This window comes from Psammomys obesus, unplaced genomic scaffold (assembly GCF_907164565.1).
Source record: "Psammomys obesus unplaced genomic scaffold, mPsaObe1.curated_primary_1811, whole genome shotgun sequence".
Taxonomy (NCBI): domain Eukaryota; kingdom Metazoa; phylum Chordata; class Mammalia; order Rodentia; family Muridae; genus Psammomys; species Psammomys obesus.
In genome coordinates this window covers 26,672,377-26,697,727 of record NW_026596095.1, presented here as the reverse complement: position 1 = coordinate 26,697,727, position 25,351 = coordinate 26,672,377, and the positions used below count along the sequence as shown (strand labels likewise).

The following is a 25,351-nucleotide window of genomic DNA, read 5'->3' as shown; positions in this document are numbered from 1 at the left end:
ACCAAACCAGAGTATAGAAATAAAGGAAGGAAGAAAAGAAGAAAAATAGTAGAAAGGACGGAAGGGAAGAAGGAGGGAGGAAAAAAGGAAGGAAGGAAGAAAAGAAGAAAGGAAGAAAAGAACAGAAGGTGGAGTCCAGAGTATGTCCATAGATACTGTCTGGGTATCCAGCTGTGATGAGAATGGCCATGATGTCATCACAGAAGCTCTCACATCTCGGGTCTTATTTTATTTTCTTTTATCAAAAATACATTCTTTTCTCACACAATACATCCTGATTATAGATTCCTTTGCCTTTCCTCTTCCAAATGTCTCCTCACATCTTTCCCCATCCAGATTCATTCCCTTTATTAGAAAAGGGAATTCTCTTATTAGAAAAGAATGGGTTTCTAAGAAATAATAATATATTAAAATAAATAATATCGAACTGATATTGGACTAGACAAACAGAAAAAAAAATGAGCTCAACAGAAGGCATTAGATTCAGAGACCCAGGCATTCTCAAACTCAAAAATTCCATAAAAAACAATAAAGTGCTTATGCTCCACACTTCCAGGCATCTACATGCTCTAGAACCCTGTCCTTTAAGTCACACTTCCATGGACACTCTTGCACTTGCACAAATGAGCCTGCAACCCTCCTCCCTTAGCTACAGCTGAAACACCAACTTCCACTCTCAAACCTGTGTACCTCTCTCATCCTCCTGAAGAATGCTCCAGACTCCAGAGACAGACAGACCCAGTCTGAAGTACAGACTCCAGGAACAAACAGCCAAGATTAAGGATAAGCACATGGCTGTCTCTGACATGAGCTCAGTGGCTGGCTCTTTGATCACATCCCCCTGATGGGGCAGCAGCCTTACCAGGCCACAGAGGAAGACAATGCAGCCAGTCCTGATGAGAACTGATAGGCTAGGGTCAGACGGAAGGGAAGAAGGAGCTCCCCTATCAGTGCATTGGGTAAGGGTCAAGGGGAGAGAAAAGGGAGGAAGGGCAGGATTGGGAGGGGAAGAGGAAGGGAGCTACAGCTGTGATATAAAGTGTATAAATTGTAATAAATGAAAAAAACATTTAAATCACATACTTCATGTGAATTAAAAGAATTATGTGTTCTTTACAAACATCAATTCATGTACCACCTTAAGAGAAGCTTCTTGATATTCCTCTGGTTGGTAGATCCTATCAGTTTCTGAGGGCTGATTTTACCAGACAGCCCTGTACTGTCTGACCCTTAATGATTGACTTTGTGGCAAACAGCCACCTGGCAAGCGATCACATGCATTTTTAAGGTGGCTCTTTCTAAAAGACGGTCAGTTCTGGGACACAATGGCTGGTTCCCTTAGCCCAATAGTCTCTCTCTCTCTCATCCATCTCATCTCCAGAGCACTTTGGAATGAAACAGGGTGGCCACAGAACCTAGACTGATGCCTCACTTCTCCCTTGGTTCTTTTTATCCTCCTCAACATCCCTTTTTCTCAATGGTGAATCCAAAGCCTCTCCTCTCTCATCTATGTTCAAGTGCATAGCCACGAAAAGCAGGCTATGGCATTATTATTATTTTTGTAAATATTGGTAAGGTTGAGACTTTCTGGGCTTTCCCCCATCACATTTGGCATGTTCATTGGTGTCATCCTTGTTCAGCTCACATTTTGTTGCCCATATTGGTGAGAATTTATCGGTATAGTTAGGTTTTCAGTACAAGACAGGTTATCCGTGTTTTCCATCAGGTCTTAAATCCAATTAGAAAACTATTGTTTACTACCAGGGTATGTGTACTACTGCTGGACCCTTTGTGACATTCTGGTCATTGATGTGGTTCATAGGTACCAGAGCTGGTTAGGACTGTTGCTTGCCTCATGCACAACCCTACACAAAACAACTACCAGTAGAGCTTGGTGCAGGAGAGGTGGACCTCCCTAGGGAAGAGCATATTAATTACTTGTTCAGGGCCAAACTGTCAGTCCTAAAAACATGCATATAAGTAGCATTACATGGACTCAAAAGGTTATTCAGGAATATATATGTACCAGATACATATATATAGGATATATATGCACATATACAAACATAAATCAGTGTAATAATTCAAAAAAGAGGCTATGATTTTAAAGGACAGAAAGGAGAGGTATATAGGAGAATTTGGAGGGCACTGGGGAAAATTAGACTAAGTAACTAATTAAATAAATAAATCACTAGCAATAAATGGTAGGGGGAATGATTTTTTTTAATTAAAGGGTATAGATAATATTTGACAGGGAAGTGAGGTTCAAGCTACTTAAATATAGAAGTCAAAGGAAATAAGCATGAGTTTACTTTGAAAAATATCATTTATTGTTTAATAAAATTTAAATGTTTCTTCTCCATTTATATATGTACTTTATTGCTGATAGACAAAATGAGAAATATTAAAATAGAAAACAGTCATAAAGAATGAGAAAGCAGAAGAAAAGGACGTAAATTTTATGGTCAATTAATTTTTTATTAATTTATTCAATTTACATCTTGGTCATAGGCTCCTCCCTCATCATCTCCCCTCAGTCTCCCCCTCCTAGTCTCTTCATCCCTCCCACATCTCCTCTCCCCTATTCCTCAGAATAGGGAGCCCCCTTACCCAGACACCCCAGCTCATCTATTCATATAAAGACTGAATTGGCCTTCCTCCTCTTTGGCCTGGTAGGGCAGTCCCATCAGGGGGACAGGGTCAAAAGTAGGCAGCATAGTCTGTGTAAGAGATATCCCCCACTCCCCTAACTAGTGTGCCCACATGAAGCCTAAAGTGCCCATCGGGCTTACCTTCTTTAGGTCTGTGCAATGTAGTATGTCTATCCTGTATTATACGGCTAAAATGCTTATAAGTGAGTATATACCATGTGTGTCACTTGTGGTTTGTTTCTATTTTCATTTCTGATATTAGTTTATAAGAATGCTTTAATATTACATATAGATTTTGGTAAACTATAAATCGCTCACATTGCTTTTTTGTTGCCAAAATCTTACTTTAGTATCTAATAACTGAATACATCTTCTATAGCTTAAGTAACTACATCTAAAATTCAAGTCACTTGTGAGTCTCATACTTGTTAGAATATTTGAGTGGATACAGCAAAATATCATAAATAGAGGAGCCCAAACAAAAGAAACTTTGTGTGTCATGGTTTTAGAGGCCAGATGTCTAAGTTCTAATCATCATCATCAGTGTTTATTTCCCAGAGCACTGAATGGAAGAATGTTCACTCTCTCCTAGTTTCAGGTGGACTGCTGGCAGTGTTTGGTGCTTCTCAGCCTCTGCCACATCATCATCATCTCTGCCTTCATTGTCATATGCTGGTCTCCCCATGCATGTTCCTACCTCCAAATCTGTACTTTTTATTAGAACAAATTACATTGAGTTAAGCCCCACTCTGATTACAAGCATTCTCCGTCATAGAGGCTGCCTCATGGCGAATTTTTCCAACAGCAACCAGTTTGCTCAATAGAGAATATGCTCATGGATAAGACTCCAGAGACTTCTCTAAGAATTTAACTGTCAGAGTCAAGATCCAATTTCTTGACTTTCAAGATTCCTCTTATTCCTGTGGTATTTCTTTCAGACATTGTTTCCTTATGTCTCATGAACCATGTAAACTACCTTTCAATAGTCCTTTTTCAGGAAAATCTGAATATCTGAAATGCATTATATGATTTGCATCATGCTTCAAACTATTCTTTAAAATTTTTAAACTACACGTTTTGTAGAAAGGTTGTCACTGCCTTCTAAATTCTTTTCCTTATTACATGTTTGATGACATATTTGTTAGGCCTCTATGATGGAGAATGATTGATGACAATAATGAGTGATTTATGTTCTAGAACATATTCTAGATTTATGTTATAGAACACATATACAGGTGGTTAAGCAAATTGCTTAGGATTTCATGGCTAGGACTTGATTCAAGGTCTTCTTTTCAGTGCCTGGTAGTTCTGAGGTATTTTCTAAAAATCATCTTGGTTCAATTTATTCAATTCAATGGAAGAGTACTTACTCACTGAGGAGTTATCCATTCGTTGTTTTAATCATTAGTGATTCATGTTAGATATATTAAATAAGATGTTTTGCAACAGATTTTCTTGAATCAAAATTGGAACATCTCCAGAGTACTTGAATTTTTGAAATTACATTAATTTTTGATTACGTGGATAAATCAATTTCTGTCTATGTACGTTCTATAGCTCTTATCAAATCTCAAAGTGTCAATAATCTTTCTGAAATATGAGCAATGATTTAAATCATTCTCTGTGACTGATTTGTTTTTCGAAATAGTATTAATAGTATTAGTATTACTAATTAATACTAATTAATTAATACTAGTTAATATTAATATTAATAGTATTATTAATAGTATTAGTAGTATTAGTAGAAACATCCACCAAGTTTCCTGAGTTTCAATGTTCTCACTTATAATAGGAATTAAAACTTAGATTCCCCCTATTGCCAAAGCTGAAGCACGCACTCCACGGTTGTCCTTTATCCCACCTAACAGCAAAACTTTTCCCACAAAAGCTACTCCATAAATTCGGAAGATGAGACCACGAGAGCATAAGAATGCACCCTGGCAAGGGAAGCTCACATGAAAGGAAACATGGCTTCTGCAGAGGAGAAAAACAGGATTCTCCAGCACAAGATTTCAAACTGAAGTATGCCCCTCCCCCAAAAAATCAAATTAAAGATCCTAAGAAAACTTAGTGAGATGCCAAGAGAAAAGATAGATAATACAAGTAAGTTTTTAAAAATCCCGTGGAATACAAATTCAAAATTCAAGAAAGAAAATATACATATTTTGAAATGTCAGAACTTTGGAGCCAAGTTTGTAATCAGTGTGATAACATTTGTTCTTGTCTTGTATGATGGACTAGAACAAAGAAAAGAAAGCATTTTAGAACATGGCATGTCTTCGAGCTAGTCAGATAAAGGAAAAGAGAAAAAAGGAGAAGGGATGGAATGGGATTAAAAAAGCAAGACATATGAGATGGGATATCATTAACTTAGTTTTCCCATTTTCATAATTTCAGAAGGCCAAGAAAACAAGGAATTGAAAATTCATATGAAATGGTGACTAAAGATTTTAGAAAGTTTCAGAGTATAATACATAAGCAACTCAAAAGAACGACATTATGATAAGATATATGAGATATATATAAGCAGCTCAAAGGAACAAAACTAAGTAGATTTACCTCAAATAGACCATCATTGATGCATGCTGTGCTCAAAATTATAAGAGAAAGTAAGAATCAAAAACATGAAGATCATTGTGTGAAGCCACTGCAAGGAAATTCCCATTAGACTTCCAGCATAGATCCCAACAGAAACCTCCCAGGCTAGCAACAAGTGCATGAGATTCTGCCGGCCCTTATGATTGTATTCAACAAAACCAGACTTCAAAACTGAAGTCAGAATGGAGGCTTTTTCAAATAAACATAGATTGAGAGAATTCATCACCACCAAATCAGCTATATAAGAAATACTTACTGAGTCTGGTACTAGGAATCAAAAATAATAATCACCATCATAAAAACACATGTTGCAACATGTGTACATTTGCCATAAGGTACCCCACAAAAATATTCAAATAGTGCTGCTACAGAAAAACAAATGAATATCCACCTTCCCAAAGAATAGTCTGTGAAAACAGATTGGTAACAATTTAATTACTTTTTCCTTGTTTTCCTATTTGCACATAAAATAAACACAAAGCAAAACATACACAAAATCACAAACATTCCTTTTGTGATTTTTAAAAAAAAATTGTACTTTTAGAATTTTAGAGAATCAAAGCATAAGAAATTATTCAAGTGGTTAGCATATACACACAGTAACAGCATTTGCTTTGTTTCAGCACACTTAGTGTTCAGAACATCACTTTATTTTCTAGTTAGAGACAGATTCTAAAGTTAAAAAGAAAAAGCTTTCATCAGATGTCTTTATTAACACTATTTCCTATGGAGGCATCTACAGTATGTGTTTAGAAAGAACGCAATGAAGAGTATATGTATAACTTATGCAATAGGGAAATTTGATGAAAAAAAAAAGAATTAAATGTGCTAAAGCAATAGACTTTTCTGTCTCTGGAGGTTAGAATGAACACTGTGTTCATTGTTCAGCTGAGGAAGGATATCATCACAATGGAAGTATATTTCCTTGAGAAGATGGCCAGCTGACCTTGGGTTACATCACGTTACCTTTGGGATGTATCTGTGAGGAGAGAAAAGTTGTTTCAGTAAGTAGTGCCTCAATTGTATATATTTCTACCTGAGCCAACATATGATTTCTGATTTCTTGTTATCTCAAACAAGGAGCCTGGGGCTTGCTAAAAATCCATGTTAGTGTGTGCTGTGTCTGCAACCATGTGGGTGCTGTACCATAGGAGTAGCACATCTAATAAGAGGAAGCCCAGAGAGAGTGAAAGAGGAAACATCAGCAGATAAGCTCTTAAAACTTTGATGGTGTAACTGACTACGCTGGTTTTTACCAGGGACAAATGGTCTTGGAATAAAGTTCTTTGACAGTAGGATTACTTACATAAATATGATTACAACATATAAGAATCTAATACGGTTCATCTGTGAAGAAATTCTAGTCTTTTTCTAAGCCTTTTGTCTGTGAGATTACACAAAATAGGCAATGCTTAGGGACTTTGGGTGGCAAGGAACAGTTGAATACTTACGACTTGACACAGAAAAAACTGGAAATATGATCATTTATTCAGATTATATCCCTCTTAGTCTCTGATATGACTTTCCAACCCTGGAGGTGGTTATTTCCTCACTGTGGTCTAGCTTTTTCCCCATTACACAAACATGGGTTAGACTCGTGTCAGCATTTGGACATATTAACTCACCGTCTCCTTTAGAGTTAGTATAGTAGCTTAGCCAAGCATTAAACTTCTCTCTAATTGTGTCATAATTAAACATGTGCCTTTATCAAAAATTTAATTAAAGACTACAAGGTGCTTTATATTTACTGGATGAAGAATAATCATACCTGCAAATTGGGTAGTTTTTTTTTTTTTTTTTTTTTGACAGTTTGCAATGGCAATGGCAAAAATGCCTAAACATAAGAGAAAATGAAAGAGGTCTTCTTATCCATCTGTAATGGTGAAGTTGATCAGGGATTTGTCTCTGGGTGCTTTCTTCCAGAGGATTTTATTTCATTTAAGCAAGGCTGGACCACTAGAGCATTTCTAATGAAACTATGTTCATAGCAGCTTTTCATAATAGCCAGAATCTGGAAACAACCCAGATGTCCCTCAGCTAAAGAATGGATACAGAAATTGTGGTACATTTACACTACTCAGCAATTAAATACAAGAAAATCATGAAATCCTCAGGCAAATGGATGGAACTACAAAAGATCATCCGGAATGAGGTAAGCCAAAAGCAGAAAGACACAGATGGTATATACTCACTTATAAATGGATATTTAACCATATAATATAGGATAAACATACTAAAATCTAAACAAGGAGGACCCTAGGGAAGAGCCTTAATACTCATTCAGAAGGGCAAACAGAATAGCCATTGAAAGGAGGAAAAGACAGAGAGCAGGACAGGAGCCTTCCACAGGGGCCCTCTGAAAGACTCTACCCACCAGGGTATCGAAGCAGATGCTGAGACTGATAGCCAAACTTTGGGCAGAGTGCAGGGAATCTTATGGAAGAACAGGGAGATAGAAAGACCTGGAGTTGACAGGAGCTCCTCAAGGAGACCAACAGAGCCAAAAATCTGGACTCAGGGGGTCCTGCAGAGACTGATGAATCAACCAAGAAAGATGCATGGAGAGGACCTAGACCTCCTGCTCAGATGCAGCCCATGGGCAGCTCAGTCTCCATGTGGGTTTCCTGGTCAGAGGAGCAGAGGTTGTCTGACATGGATTCAGTGGCTGGCTCTTTGAACACCTCCCCCTGGCTAGGTGGCCTTACCATACCACAGAAATAGGACCCAGACAGTCCTAATGAGACCTAATAAGCTAAGGTCAGATAGTAGGAGAGGAGGACCTTCCCTATCAGTGGACTAGGGAAAGGACATAGGGAGAAAAGGGGGAGGGTGGGGCCAGGAGGAGATGCGAGAGGAAGCTACAACCAGGATACAAAGTGAATAAATTGTAATAAGTAATAATAGTAATAAAGAAAAAAAATTAAAAATATCTGTACCACACCAGACAGAAGAGTTCAATAAGCATCTTATCATAATATGTGCTGCCACAATATAACCTTCAAAATTAATAAATCTAGAAGCAAATTTAACTAATGAGTAGACATGTAACTTAAAGAGAATATATCCTCACAGAAGACTGGAAGACTTTTAATTTATAAGACTCTTTTTCAGTTGTAAGTGTCCATTGATGATAATGGGTTTCAAGAGTTGTTGAGGCATAAAATAAAAATAACTAAAGAATTATGATAAATTAGAAAATATGGATATGGCAATGAGCAATTTATTGTAGACTATGTATCTGAAAATTATGAAGGAAGTTTTTGTTCAAATACACATCAATGAAAGAGTTACAGAGATAGTCTGAGGAACCAGGAGCCAGGAACTGGATGAAAAGGATAAGGAGAAAGTAGCACAAGGCTTGTGAAGGAGCCTTGAGTTCACAAACAGGACAAGAAAGTGTAAAGAAAAAAAATTAAAATTAAGAAAAACTCTTCATACAAGAAAAGCAAGCAAGCAAGAAAGAAAGCAAGAAAGAAAAAGAAAGAAAGAAAGAAAGAAAGAAAGAAAGAAAGAAAGAAAGAAAGAAAGAAAGAAAGAAAGAAAGAAAGAAAACAGCCACAAAATGGGTAAGAATCTAAACTGGTGTCACACCATTCTCAGAGTCCTGCACGCAAAACCTGAAGAGAAGGGTGGATCATATGGGAACTTGGCATTGTGTTACTTCCTAATGGAAGATGTTTATCAAAAATCCATGTGCATTTGGCCAAGAGACCAAAACGCAGCATTAAAAAGTGATAGCTTATGATCTTAGCAGCTTCACAGAGCGTCTGACCATTGCCCAAGAAGGAGGAAAAGAAATTGGAGACAGACATAGTAAATTCACTGACCTGACAGAAAGGTTAGCATCAGAGAAATGTGAGTCATGAGAATTATATGGCTCCTGGAAATGGAGGGAAACCCTGTTTTGAAGAAGATGGTATCAGTCACATGCACATCCCTGTGAAGGGATCTCCTGTTTGGAGGAAGATGTACTACAGAATATCAACCATGTTGGAAGTTTCCATTAGCAATATTCATTTGAATAAACAATTAGCCATTTTGTGAGATACAGTGAAGAAACACAAAACAGATGACAGATACTATAAACAGAGCCAAAGCTGAATTGGAGTTGGGACTGTCTTCTGTGGTATAAAAATTATGGAAAGTGAAATGTTTACAACATGTTAATAAGACAGGGCTTATAAATACTAGTAAAATGCCAGTTTTAGAATTGACAAAACAATAATTTAAATTAAGAACCCAGTAGATGTACTTATCTTCAAGTTAGATGATGGAGGATTGATGACATAGAGGAAGTTCTTACCAAAACATACAGTGAAATATAAATAAAATAGTCTACAAAATACATGAGAAAATGTGGGATTCATTAAACATAGAATAAAGAATGCTCATAACCAGATTATCAAATTAGGATGAGAAAGGATGTAGAACAACAATATTTGAAAATATAATAGGCAATAACTTTTATGGATGATTTTAAAAAACCACCAAATTACACCATGCAGAATATTAACAAACATCAAAGAACATTGAGGAAGAAGCTGAAGGCAAGAAAACCTGGGAACATTAAGTTTGTGTGTTGGCTTTTACTTTGTTTTTTTGTTTTTGTTTTTTTCTGATGCTATGAAAGCAGATAAAAGACACAATCTTCAAAGCAAAAACAGCTCATTAAGAGAGTAGGAAACAGATACTGGTATTTTCAATATGCAGAAAGAAAATATTTTCCAACCTAGTTTTTGTATTTATCAAAAAAAATCCTCCAAAAATAAGATAAAACAAAGACATTACTTTTCTATACAAAATACAGATGTGGTCACTAATCTAAAATGTGGATAACCCAATCTAAATTATCACTGACCAGCAGCATTATAATTTTGGCCACAGATAATTTTATACTTTCTGATTACTGCAAAAAAATAAAAAAATGAAAAATAAAAATTTTATTTAGCCCAATAGGTCTGAAATATTTTCCTGTATATAGAGTAAAATATTATTACTCAGATATTCTTAACCTTCTTAAATATAAATATTAGTTATTTATATTTAATGTCAGTTATACTAGTAATTTGATTTGTTGCTCTAATTTTCTGTGATAGATAACAATTTTTCAGTTAGATGTTTATTACCTTGATAAATAACTTGTTTAGAATCTGTTCTTTAATAATTAATGTAATCATTGTCAACCACTGAAGTACACCTTTTAACAATATAAACACTGAAATGAGAAAGAACCTTTAGATCCTGCGCCATCTGGCAGTTTAAGTCCTATTCTACCTTACATACATAATCAAAGCCCAAGGTACCACCATAGTCATGATAATGCATTCACTGCTTACCTCACAGCTAGGAAGCTATCCATTAGTGCTTTCTAGGAGCACATCTATTGTTTTTCCAAATATACCTAGAGGTACATTTAGACAATGTATCCAGAAGACACTCGAGCTGCTGTGTCATATAATCCCAAAATATCTTGCTAAAGCTCGATATTAGTTTATTGTAATTTATTATAACACAATTTATTTTTTTTATATTAGAAAACTGTATTAGTTAAGAGCCCATAGAGTTAATTACATTGAAGTAACCCTCTGCCTTGCCATTAAAAACAAAAAGAAAAAGACAATAAAAATCGGATTAGCAGTCAGGTGTAGAAGCATGGAGATGCTCTTCCCTGTAACCTCTTACTGATTGCTTGACACCATAAGCCCAGCTAATCACCTGAGGGAGATGAAGGACCTGAGCAAGGCATCTATACGATGCTGCAAATACATGTTACATATATGTGTCTCTGTGACTGTGAGCCTAGCATACTCACCAGTTAGGATATTCTACGTTATTTCCTCGATTTTCTTTCTCCTTTTTTCGGAAGGGAAGGCCTGTCTTTTTTTCTCTCTTAGCAGAAGATGACCATGGCAGAGTGACATTGTATGTTTTCTTCAGAACAGTGTGTCTTAAAAATGGACTGAGCTGTGAAGAGAAAAGGAGCAACTTACTTTAATTACATCATCCATGTACTTTGAGGGATTAGTTTAGATAAATGGACAGTGATCTCATTAATACAAACTAATATCATATTATTACACTAATATTACATATTTATACACTAATATCATTCATTAATACCCTACATGTTTGGATTAATATCTAAAATACTCTTTAACATGCAAATATGTTATTAGTCATGACCTTTACTAAATTGTACTTAATATTCTTGCCAAAAATTACGAGAAACCAAACCCTTTAGTGAAACTTCCAACTTTCTAATAACAAAATACATATTTTGCATTACTACCTGTAACTTTTATTTTTAAAACCCTTTTTTTTCCAGTGAAAACAGATATTAACATTTCACACATGTGTTCTCTCAACATTTGTCCTTCTAACAAATATCTGGTATATAAGTATCATCGCTCCAAGACGATGTCAGTATTATGAACATGAGGTAAGAAAATAAAGACCATTCACCTTGCCCAGGCAACATATCAATGAAAACAGTGAGAAGAAAAGTCTGAAGCAAATTTAGAAGTGACTATTAATGTAATGTTCATTCACCCGGATTGACTAAGCGGCTATTTGCAAAATCAGGATGGTGAACTCGTAGCTCTGCTGAGGAACTGCTGTGAGTATTAAATGTAGCTGTCTATGTGAACAGATCAAACCCAACACACAGTGGGGACACAGCCCTTGCCACACCTTCCTTCTGACTATGCTGCCCTCCAAGTAAACACCACACAGCGGGACTGGGGGAAGAGCTGGGAACTGAGAAGAGCAGTTTCAGGAAACAAGTTGAAAATTCTGAATCCTAGGGCTTGGAGTTTCCACCGGGGCCTGACTGTGATAAGACAACAGTTACAGACTTAAAATCACCTTCAAACGGGAGAATAATTAGCATTATGCCTTACAGATGGTTGCCTGCCATTTCTGAACGTTAGTTTCCTCGTGTTTCAAATGGAGTCAGAGCAGTTTCACTTTATATTACCTTATATTTACTGGATACATGAATGCAGTAAATTCATATGAAGGAGCCCTTGCCAGCCTCTCCCATCTTCCATGTTTCTTCCCTATAGGTACTCCAACCTGTAAGCTACTACCCTTCCCCTATGTAATGGCTCTGGTTACTTTAGAGCAGGTTCTCAACCTTCCTAATACTGCAACCATTTAATACAGTTTCTCATGTTGTGCTGACCCCCAACCATAAAATTATCTTTGTTGCTACTATATAACTCTAATTTTGCTACTGCCATGATTGTAATGTAAACATCAGTGTTTTCCAATGGTTTTAGGCACCTCCTGTGTAAGAATTGTTTAATCCCAAATGGCACAAGACCCAAAGGTTGAGAACCACTGCTCTAGAGGATTTTTTTTTCCCCTCATCTGCAGGTTTATCCTAAATACAGCCTGTTCTGTCTTTGAGTCATTTGTTCTCTTGTCTGTTTCTCCTCCAACCAACCTTACACACAGGAAATATAGAATTAAAGCAACAATATTCTTTTTCTGTGTGTGTGTGTTTGCCAGTTCCAAACTACAGTTTTACAACTTTTCCCACAATTTATATATCCCAGCAGGATCTTTCAATCAGTATAAAAATCACAATGTGGTTACATTCTATTTTTCTTTAAGCGAATGATTACAATAAGCATATGCAAACAAACAAAACAACAATAACAACAAAACATATTCCTCAGTACCTTCACATGATCAAATGTTTTATATATTATGAGTGAAAAACAAATATGAAAACCAAGTTATTTCCAAGAACAATTATACACTATAACTAAATAACTTGTTATAAATTAACAAGATGAGCAATCAAGGTAATTTATTTGTTTGTTTGTTTGTTTATTTGCTTTGTATCCCAGTTGTAGCCCTTCCCTCATTTCCTCTAGGTCCCACCCTTCTTCCCGCTTTCTCTCCTATCCTTCTCCCCTAGGCCATTGATAGGGCAAGCCCTCCTCCCCAACAGTCTGGGCATAGCCTTTCAGGTTCCATCAGGACTATCTAGATCCTCTTTCTCTGTAGACTGGCAAGGTCTCCCCACCACGGAGAAGTGATCAAGGAACAGGCAACTGAGTTCATGTCAGAAACTGTCTTTTCTCCTTTTATTCTCTCCTTCCCCCCTTCTTGAGTGTATGTGTATGTAATTGGGGACCACAGTGGACTGGAGAGAGAAACAAAGAGTCCACTCAAACCACAGTTGGCTATTCCTTGCCAACTTCCAAGTGAAAACACTGACTTCCAAAGGTTGAAAGTCTTTCACTATTGAAAAATGATGAAGTAAGGAGGTGACCTTTAGGAGCCAAAGGCTGGAAAAACCATGTTATGAGACCCCAAGTTTCCATGCTGCCTTCCTTAGTACTTAGCACAATCTTAGAAGTTAATATGGTGATTTTAAGTTCTAGCAGGCTTAGCAGGAAGCTAAGGTACTAGCAGATCTGAATTTGAGCATAAGAAAGTAGAAACAGAATGAATGTGTAAAGGTTCATCTTCATCAGAAGCAAGAAATGACCAGTTTGCCAAGGCCACTGTGGCACTGGCTCTGCTTATGTTCTTTCCTAAGGGTCCTCATGCTATACATGAGGTCCTCATCCCTTACAAAGATGTAAAGAGCCAGTATGGCAGCACATTAGAGATAAAGGTCTATACTATCTAAGACAAAGTGGCTCATTCTGGAAACAAAGTGGTGAATGAAACAGAAAATGTATCTTAAGTATCAGCATTTAGCATATGACAAAGTTACATTTCAAGCAACAACAAAAAAAATGGGTGTATTCAAAGGACACAGTGTTGGAATACCCAGATTTGTCTTTTTATAAAGTAAATGACTGTTATCTAGACATTATGTACCTATAAAAAATCAAAATATCTAAATGTTTTTAGAGTATAATCATAAAATGCATAGATAAAATATTAGTAGTTTCTTTACATTGGATTTTATTTTAGAGAAATCATCCTGATCATAAAAAGTAGTTAAGTGTTTCAAACAAGAAAGTGGATATTATTTCAAAAGTCTAGGAAGAACTTTGCATAGTGGTTTTTACATTTACTAAAACAAGGGAAAAATGGTGTCATAATTATTTTACTAAGAGTGCATGGTTTCCAAATAGACTACCATTTAACATAAAAGGCTACATGTGCACTGTAGGAACTGAAGGCTCACTAGAAAGCTGAAGCAACAGCAGCAGATCCATGGAATACAGCCCCCACACACAACCCCCTAATCTTCGATAAAGGAGCAAAGCGATACACTGGAGGAACAAAGAGGCTTCAGAGTTCTATCAAGAAGCCAGAGAGAAACGAGATTAGTGATTCAACCATGATGAAGATGCAGTGAGAGCCATTAACAATTTGACAGTGAATGAGAAAAGTGAAGTGATATGAATGACTACACCTAATCCTGAACTCTAATCCATTGTAAAAACATCAAATTAACAACTCTATTCTTCCAAACTCACATGTGATTAGGAGAAGTAGAAAGCCTAGCACCCTTACTGGAGACTGGGATTCACTCCGTTTGCATTTCCATCATGTTATGCCTGAAGACAGCATTGGATATGAGAGAGGCCTTTAGTGCACTTGAGTGTCAGTGAAATTGTGCAAGACTGAGGCATTTAGAATGCAGAAGTCTCTGAAAGTACATTCCTGTAGCAAAGAGGAGCCTAATGTCCGCTTGACAGTTTTATATTCTGCATCGTATGGCTCGCAAAACTGATTTAAGGTTAATCTGAACTAAGAACAATTTATATATGTTGTTTCATTTAAATGATGATAAAGGACTTGAATCATGAATTACAGCTGAGGGACAATCGATGCACTTTTAAAAGCCAGGTTTCTGACTCGAACGCTTAATGAAATAAATTAGAATATACCCTAATTTTTCATTGATTATGGCTTTCAGTAAAGTTATAAATAATAGGCTGTATATTCATTACATGCTGGAAAATATACTGCTTAAGTCATTTTAGTCACAAAGGGTTATTAGCACATACTTATTCATATACTTGCACGGATTAAAAGTATGTATTTTCTTCTCAAGAATGATGAATGCCTTTCCAAACCACAGTGAGAAATATGTTTTCTTAAATCCATTATTTTGTTTCCTTGTCAGAAAAGAAAGGTTTTGTTGTATATACATGTTAGAAGATAGAATATTGAAACTGTTAACAAATAACTTTTAAAAAGTCACTATTCAGAAAGACTAAGATCAAAAACCTGCCACACAGTAAAGGTGATTAAAAAGACATAGTGACAAATGCATGATTCTGGATGTGAAATATTAATCAGACATTTAGGAAAATTAGAATAAGATCTATATTATAGATAATAGCACAGTAACAATGTGAGAATCCCTGATCTTTATCACTGCTTTGTGGTTCCAGAAAATCACTTCCTTGCAAGGAGATAAATTCTGATGTACTTAAAGTGAAAGATTATGATATATTATAGATTCAATAATGTCATGAAATAGTCTATAACAATGCATAACTATGCATGTGTGAGAGAGATTAAAAGAGAGACATGGGGAAAGTTTAAAACATATTTTATGCTGACAATTAAAATATCAGCTTTTGGATATTTTTCAGGATAAATGTAACAATGTGCGACCTTCTTTTATTAATTATTATTTTATATGTTTGTGTGTTTTCCCTGCACATATGTCAGTGTATTGCAATGTGCCTGGTGCTATCAGAGGCCAGTATGGGGGGAAAGGGACCCAATGTAACTGGAGTTCCAGCTGTTTGGGGATCATGATGTGGGCACTGGGGGCTGAACCTGATCCTCTGGAAGAACAAGTCCTCTAACCCACTGGGCCATCGCTCTAGCCCCACAACCTGCCATATCTTCTCTGGACCTCCAGCATTCAACCGCTCCTCAGCTTCCGTGGCTATAATTTGTCTTCCTCTAGAAGCAGAAGTTGTGGACCAGAGTGCTGGCTCAGCAGTTGAGAGCACTGGCTGTAAAGCACAAGATCTTGTTATTTGAGCTTGTGTCAAGGAGTGGCTGGCTCATGTAGTAAACTTATTTCCAGTTGTTTTTGAGGATTCTCCACACTGATTTTCAGAGTGGGTGCACGAATTTGCATTCTCACTAACAATGAATAAAAGGTTCCTCTTTCTCCAGTCCTTATACCCACCCCCTCAAGCCACCCACAGTCCCCTCCCTTCACTCACCCTTGATGTACAATTTCCTTCCACTTCTCAGTGAGATTAAAGCATCCTCCCTTGTACCTTCTTCCTTTTTTTACTCAGCTTCTTTGGGTCTGTGGTTTGTAGCATGGTTATCCTGTACTTTATGACTAACATCTACTTATAAGTGAGTACATATCATGTTTGCCTTTCTGGGTCTGGGTCACCTCACTCAGGGTGATCTTTTCTATTTCTGTCTATTTGCTGCATATTTCATGGTGTGATCATTTTTAATGGATGAGTAGTATTCCATTGAGTAAATATACAACCTTTTCTTTATCCATTCTTTGGTTGAGGAATACTATGTTGTTTCCAGTTTCTGGCTATTTTGAATGAAGCTGCTATGAACATAGTTGAGAGTGTCCTTGTTGTCTGGTGGAGCATCTTTCTGGTATATGCCCAGAAGTGGTATAGCTGGGTCTTGAGATAGAACTATTCCCAACTTTTTGTGAAACTGCTAGATTGATTTCCAAAGTGGTCATAGAAGTCTGCGCTTCCACCAGCAAAGGAGGAATGTTCCCCATGCTCTTCCTCCTCGCCAGCATGATTTGTCATTTGAGTTTTTGATCTTAACCATTTTGAGAGGTATAAGATGAAATCTCAGAGCTGTTTTGATTTATATTTCCCTGATGACTGAGAATGTTGAACATTTCTTTGGTGCTTCTTGGCCATTTCCCCTACTATTTCCTCTGTTGAGAATTCCCTGTTGAGATATGCACCCCATTTTTTAATTGGGTTATTTAAATTGTGGATTTCTAGTTTCGTGAGTTCTTAATAAATTTTGGACATCAGCACTCTGTTGCATAAAGCATTGGTGAAGTTCTTTTACTATTTTGGAGGCTGCCATTTTGTCCTTTTGACAGTGTTGTTTTTCTTACTGAAGTTTTTCAGTTTCATGATGTGCCATTTATTAATTGTTGATCTTAGTGCCTGAGCATTTGGTGTTCTGTTCAGGAAGTTGTCTCCTGTGCCACCTTCTCTCAGTTTTAATGTACCTGGTTTTATGTTAGGATCTTTGATTCCTCCTCACCCCCACGGGAGGAGCAGTCCTGCTAGGCCACAGAGGAGGACTTTGCAGCCAGTCCTGAAGATACCTGATAAAACAGGGTCAGACAAAAGGGGAGGAGGTCCTCCCCAATCCGTGGACTTGGAAAGGGTCAGGAAGGAGATGGAGGGAGGGTGGGGTTGGAAGGAAATAAGGGAGCTGAGATACAGCTGAGATACAGACTTAATAAAATGTAACTAATAATAATATTAATAATAAAAAAGTTAAAAAAGATCTTTGATTCACTTGAACTTGAGTTTTGTGTATGCTTCTTGATATTATCTACTTGCATTCTTCTACATACAGACATCCAGTTAAGCCAGCACGGTTTGTTAAAGATTCTTTTCTTGTTTTCCATTGTATAATTTTGGCTTCTTTGTCAAAAATCAAATGTCCATAGGCATGTAGACTTACTTCTAGTTCTTTGCTTCTAGTCTATTGATCAATCTGTTTGTTTTCATGCCAGCACCAAGTGGTTTTTATTACTATTCCTCTGTAGTACAGCTTGAAATCAGGAATGGTGATATCTCCAGAAGTTCTTTTTTAATATAAAATTTTTATTTATAGCAATTTATTCACTTTGTATCCCAGCTGTAGCCTCTCCCAATCCCTTCCTCCCTCTGTCCCTCATCTCCTCACATTCCCCTTCCCCAGTCCACAGATAGTAGAGTTCTTCCTCCTCTTCCATCTGATCCTAGCCTATCAGAAATCACCAGGAATGTCTTTCATAGTCTTCCTCTGCCTGGTAAGGCTGCAACCCATCTCAGGGGGAGGTGATCAAAGAGCAAGCCACTGAGTTCATGTCAGAAACAGCCCCTGTTCCCCTTACTGGGGGGTCCATTGGAGAGCTGCCAGGGGCTACCTCTGTGCAGGGGATCTAGGTAATCTCCATGAATGGTCTTTGTTTGGAGTATCAGTCTCAGAAAAGACCCCTAGGCCCAGATTTTTTGGTTCTGTTGTTCTCCTTATGAAGCTCCAGACCCTTCCAGGTCTTTCTATCTCCCCCTTCTTTCATAAGATTCCCTTCACTCTACCCAAAGTTTGACTATGAGTCTAGGCCTCTGCTTTAATACCCTGCCATGTAGTCTTTCAGAGGCTTTCTGTGGTAGGCTCCTGTCTTGTTCCTTATTTTCACTTTCTTCCAATGTTTATCCCATTTGCCTTTCAGAATGAAGATTGAACATCTTACCCAGTGTGTTCCTTCTTGCTTAGCTTCTTTAGGTGTACGGATTTTAGTATGATTATCCTATTATTATATGTCTAATATCCACCTATAAGTGAGTATATAACGTGTGTCTATCTGCTTCTGGGATAGTTCACTCAGGATGATCTTTTCTAGTTCCCACCATTTGCCTACAAATTTCATGATTTCCTTGTTTTTAATTGCTGAGTAAGTATTCCATTGTGTAAATGTACCACAATTTCCGCATTGTTTCCAGAAGTTCTTTCATTGGACAGAATTGTTTTAGCTATCTTGGGTTTTTTCTTTTCCATATGAAGTTGAGAATTGTTCCTTCAAGGTCTATAAAGAACTATGTTTGAATTTTGATGGGAATTGCATTGAATCTGTACATTGCTTTTGGTCAGATGGCCATTTTTACTATTTATCCTACCAACTGCTGAACATGGAAGATCTCATTTTTTTGCTATCTTCAATTTCTTTCTTCAAAGACTCAAAGTTCTTGTCATCCAGGTCTTTCACTTGTTTGTTTAGAATTAGACCAAGGCATTTTACATAATTTATAGATATTGTGATGGGTGTTTTTTCATTAATTTCTTTCTTGATTACTGCTGATAGGGTAATTTTACATTTAAGAAAGGTATATCATCTGAGATACATTCTACATATTTAGAGTCATTCACTGCCTCACAATTTTGTGAGTGGGTCTGGGCACTGTGTTTTCTTTTCCACCAGTAGGAATAAGCAGTTCTTAGAAGAATGAATGTCTCATAGCAAGCAATCCCTGATCTGTTTTTTCATTCTGTTACCACTATTAGTGTGAGGGGAAGTAGGGTATGAACATGCCAAGGGAAGCATGTGAAGGTCAAAGGACAACTTTCTGAATTGATTCTCTCCTTCCATATTTTATAATAGATTTGTGGTCAAATTCAGATTGTCAAGTGTGTGTGGCAAGTGCCTTCCTGAGCTATTTCACTGGCCCTCTCTGCCTCATTTATAATAATGTTCTATTTCTTTCTAAAATGTAAAGTGTCATGATTTTTCATTTGTGGGATTCTTCCATTTGTAGTTATAATTAACATATATTATTCCTATCTTCCTGGGACTTAGTAAAATTATCCAAAATGGATATAAACATAGCAAAAATGTTCAAATGGGACTACAGAGATGGCTTATTGGTTAAGAGCACTTCCTGCTCTAGCAATGGACCCAATTTTATTTCCTAGAATCCATATCATGTGGCTCACAACTACATGTAACTCCAGATTTAAGGGATTCAACACCCTCTAACTATTCTCGAAGAGCACCTTCAACTCCCATGCTACAGAGTACTCATTACCTTTCCTCTTACATACTCTCAGACACAGAGACACACAGACACACACAAACATACACACATAAGTAAGTAAAAGAAAATAAAGTTAAGGATAAAGCAAGGTGATTAAAATAACCAAAAGAATGAAATGAATTCATATAAGAAATTAAACTGATGATTGCTTTCCATATCTTCTTAGATGTAGTAAATTATGAATTCAAGTAGGAAATGTGATTATCTATAAGTTCAGAAATAACTATAGAGTTTGCAAAAGATATTTGCAGCAGACTTTTTGGTACCAATGCTAGTATAGACAAAACTCACAAAAGTGTAAAGAAAAAAATAGTTAACATTTTAGTGACATTTTTAAAAAGTTCACAGCATTCAAATGAAATACTATAGCTGAGAAGTGGAAAATGACTAACTTATCTCCAGTACATGAAAAAGGTCATGAGGATGGCCTACCCACTGTATCCACCCATCTGCTGGGCAAACTGTAACCAGATAGAGCTTTGACATTATTACAGGTGGAGGAGATAAGCCAGTTTCATTGATTATATTCAGAACTTAACACGATTATTACTCTTTGATTTTCATGGCAACTATTAGAGATTTTTCATTTCTTAAGTTAAAATGTTAAAAGTATAAGGCTTCACTTTGATAGTTTTAATGTTTTAAATATCAAATTCTTGATTGTAAAAACGTAAGTTACATTAGCATAATCAAAGCTCCCCATTTTACTTACATTTTAAAAACGGAAAGCATCATCTTTCAATACTAATGGCAAAGTATAAGAGAATAACCAGATGATTTCTCAAAAGAAGTGTTCAAGTTTAAAATAAATTACATGTATAATGAGTTCAAGGATTCATTTTACATTCATACAGTATTCATATTATATGAACCAAAAAGTATATTAATAATAAAGTGACTTTAAAAACCTATTAAAATGAGACCAGTTTGTTAGATAATTATATTATAAATGAAATTGGGGGAAAATGAAAAGCAAGCAAATAGGTTAAAAAGTTTAGACTTTTGTTGACTGGGTCAGGAGATATATGCAAACCCTGAGTACTACAGCAAACTAATTGGATTGTGTGAAAGGAACACTGCCAGGAAATACAGAGAAAATGAAAGTCAGCCCATAGTCTGAATGGAAGTATGTCTGATAGTCACTGAGACTGCTTTTGCAATTTCTTTAAAGAGGCAACTCAATGTACTGTCATGAGAATGGATTTTCTAGTAAGCAAGACATCTATCAGGCATCTATATAAAATGTTATAGACTGTAGTCTTTCCCATCTATTTATAATTGCTAAGTCACCTATAAAAGATCAGAATATAGGAAATAGCCACTAAAATGCATGCATTATTTTACAACATTTCATCTTAAAGGTGAATCCTATGGCTAAATTATAAACAGAACCTGCAGTGGATTTCACTTATAACTCATAAAGACTAAAGAAATAGTTCAATCACAAGGTGATTGTTCATAAGATGCTAAGACATTAGTCTGAAAATAAAATCTTTGTGTCGACCTTTTTCTCTAATTTTCATGACTTTAAAGTCTAAGAGGGTGTAAAAATTACATAATAAATTTATGAATGTTTGAGATTAATAATGCCACATTATTTCTCTGGATTAAAAATAATCATGATTAAGTAATTTATTTTTTTTCCTTTTTTATTAATTAATCAGGAGTAAGAATGTTTCTCCTCTGATTAATAAGAAGGAAAACTCCCATTTCACCTATTTTCTGCTTCAATGACTACAGTTGATATCAACTAGGATGAATGGTGCCTATGCGCATCACTTTTCTTTAATGCTTCATTCAAAACCATTTTATATATTAATTAAAGGGCTGTTTCTTGGACCTTTGATCTTTTTTACAAGCTAAGATCCTAAAAATACTTTTTAAAAAAATTAGTTTCTCGGGATATGATCATTAGAAACATGGTTATTTTTTATTTCTTTTCCCTTCATCTTCTAAGCAGAGGTGAAAATCCACTCTACAAAACACACCAAATTCTGCAGATGTCCCTCAATCAAAGAATAGATAAAGAAACTGCAGCACATTTACACAGTGGAATACTACTCAGCCATTAAATCATGAAATCTTCAGGCAAATGGATGGAACTAGAAAAGATCATCCTGAGTGAGATAACCTGCACCAAAAAGAAACATATGGTTAGTACTTAGTTATAAGCAGATACAGGATAACCATACTACAACTCACAGACTCAAAGAAGCTAAGTAATAAGGATGGCCCAAAGGAGGATGCTCAAATATCACTCAGAAGGAGAAATAGAATAATCAGTGAAAGCAGTTGAAGAGAGAGAACAGGATAAGAGAGTTATTATTTGATCTGTTCTTTTTTAATTTCTTTAATTCTTTATATATTTTGGATATTAGCCCTCTGTCAGATATAGGGTTGGTGAAGATCCTTTCCCAGTTTATAGGCTGTTGTTTTGTTCTGATGACAGAGTCCTTTGCTTTACAGAAGCTTTTCAGTTTCATGAGGTCCCATTTATTGATTGTTGCTCTTGGAGCCTGTGCTGTTGGTGTTCTGTTCAGGAAGTTGTCTGTTGTGCCTATGAGTTCCAGGTTCTTCCCCACTTTTTCTTCTAACAGATTTAGTGTGTCTGAGACTCACGGCCAAACTTTGTGCACAGTGCCAGAATCCTTATGGCAGAAGAAGGAGATAGAAAGATCGGGAGGGGACAGGAACTCCACAAGGAGAACAAAGCCTAAAAACCTGGGCCCAGGGGTCTTTTCTGAAACTGATACTCCAACCAAGGACCATTCATGGAGACAATCTAGACCCCCTGCACAGATGTAGCCCGTGGCAGCTCAATCTCCAAATGGGCTGCCTACTAAGGGGAACAGGAGCTGTCTCTGACATGAACTCAGTGGTTGGCTCTTTTCTATTACTTTTAGTGCTTTATTTCTATATAATTTCTTAAACCAACAAATTTTGTCTGTGCAGTTGTTTTGTTCTTCTGATCTTACCCTCATGTCTTCCATTCCCTAGCTAAAAGAAAATACAAAATAAAATATGACATAAAAATACAAAACACCATTTTACAATGTAGAGATTTTAAATGTTAGGATATACATTAACCTGAAAATGACCTATATAAATTTTCCCATCATTTTTACATGAGACAAGCTATTCTTCCTAAATTTACTCTCTCATACTTAGCATTTATTTACATGTAGGAAAACTGCCCTTACTGTTTGAGAAAAATATATTATATATTTATATTATATATTTCAGTTTGAAAACTTAATATTTGAATCAAAATGCTATAAAGACAGATAAACATATTAGCTATGTTTATTTAAAATTTTAATTTTTAAAAATATTATTTATTTTATTAATTACAGTTTATTGACTTCACCTCCCAATCCCACCCTCCCTTCCTCTTCTCCACCCATGCCCCTCCCCAGTCCACTAATAGGGAGGTCCTCCTCCTCTTCCATCTGGCCCTAGTCTATCAGACTCATCAGGACTGGCTGCATTGTCTTCCTCTGTGGCCTGTAAGGGCTGCTCCCCCTTCAGGGGAAGGTGACCAAAGAGCCAGACCCTGAGTTCACATCAGAGACAGTTCCTGTTCCCATTACTAGGGTACCCACTTGTACACTGAGCTGCCATTGGCTATATCTGTGCAGGGGTTCTAGGTTATCTCCATGCACGGTCCTTGGTTGGAGTAAATCAGTCTCAGAAAATATCCCTGTGCCCAGATCTCTATCTATCTATCTATCTATCTATCTATCTATCTATCTATCTACCTACCTACCTATTTATTTATTTATTTATTTATTTATTTATTTATTTATTTATTTTTGTTCTCCTTGTGGAGCTTCTGTCCCCTCCAGGTCTTTCTATCTCCCCCTTCTTTCATAAGATTACCTGCACATAAAATTAGTTATTTTTTCAATAAAGCAACTTATTTTACAAAATATTATAAATTAATTATTTAAGAAAATGATATTAAGGACACATGTTAAAAATTTAACCAATACAACTATACATAAAATTTCACACTAAGAAGATTGACTTAAAACAGTGCATTGTTGGGGCAGCAAGATGGTTTAGTGGGTTCACTCACTGTGTAATGATCTGAGGTCAATTCTCCTAAATTACATTGGAGGAAGAGACGATAGCCTGGATACCTTGTCCTCTGATATCCACATGCTGCCACCCTGACACACACACACACACACACACACACACACACATTCACACACACACACAAATAAATGCACGTGGTTTTTTTTTTTTTTTGGAGTGAAATTTTATATTTATCTAATTTAAATATCCATAGCCACCCTTCATGAGACTTGTATTTACTTTATTTACCAAGTACTGCTATTCTTTTTTATTATTATTAGTTATATTTTATTAACTCTGTATCCCAGCTGTATCCCACTCCCTCATTCCCTCCCAATCCCACCTCCCTCATCTCCTCCCTGCCCTTTTCCAAGCTCGGTAAGCAATTTTTGTTTACCCTAGTAAGGGGAACAGGGACTATTTCTGACAGGAACTCAATGGCAGGCTCTTTGACCTCCCCACTCCCAAGGGAGGAGCAGCCCCGCTAGGCCACAGAGGAGGACTTTGCAGCCAGTCCTGAAGATACCTGATAAAACATGGTCAGTTGGAAGGGGAGGAGGTCCTCCCCAATAAATGCACATTTTAAAGATAGAGTGCTTTACTCTGTTGAGCCACTGAAGGTTCCTATGTCAGAGACTGGCTGCCATCTCTAATGTTTACAGTTGCTTCTCCTCACATTTTGCTATGATGACAGGTAATAAAAGACTGATCATTGTGCTCCTGCATGTCATGGACCTATCTGGCATGTGTTCAAAAACGATTTATGCACACACATACAGACACATTTGTATGTTGAGAATTCAGTGATGGCAAATGCATTTATAAATTATGAATGTGTTAATATAGTAAAGGCAAAGTTATTGAGAAGTCTCATTTTCTTATGTTTATGTTTTTATTTTTGAACATAAAAATGTCATAATACTTAAAGGATCCTACCTACAATGTAAGGAAGGAAGGAAGGATTTTCTGTAGGTATATATTTGAAGCAAGGTAACTAAAATAATTTGCAACTTTTCTTTTGATGTTAACAACTGTAAGTTCTTAACTAGATCAATAAGTAGTTTTAACATTGAGCAGAGTGTCTTTTGTAACTCTAGGCAAACAAAATAGAGCTTCCCCGGGGGAAAATTATCACACATGCTTCCCCCCAAGAGGCACACTGAACTCAGGATTACCCTGTGCTTCTAGTCACAAAAGATGGTGATTTGCTTTTCAGTCAACTGTTTCCTACTGCTCCAAAAGTGTAAGCTTTGTTTCAAAAAAGCTTTA

The 25,351-nt window shown here is 36.5% G+C and overlaps 1 protein-coding gene across 1 annotated transcript in view; it reads right to left on the bottom strand.

Annotated features, from left to right (window-relative positions):
* Nucleotides 1-11,057: 11,057 nt before the first annotated feature.
* Stpg2 (sperm tail PG-rich repeat containing 2) overlaps nt 11,058-25,351 on the bottom strand; it is a 588,931-nt gene continuing 574,637 nt past the window's right edge. Inside the window, exon 13 of the mRNA XM_055628088.1 lies at nt 11,058-11,213. Coding sequence (XP_055484063.1) covers nt 11,058-11,213 — 156 coding nt within the window. The remainder of the gene's footprint in view (nt 11,214-25,351) is intronic.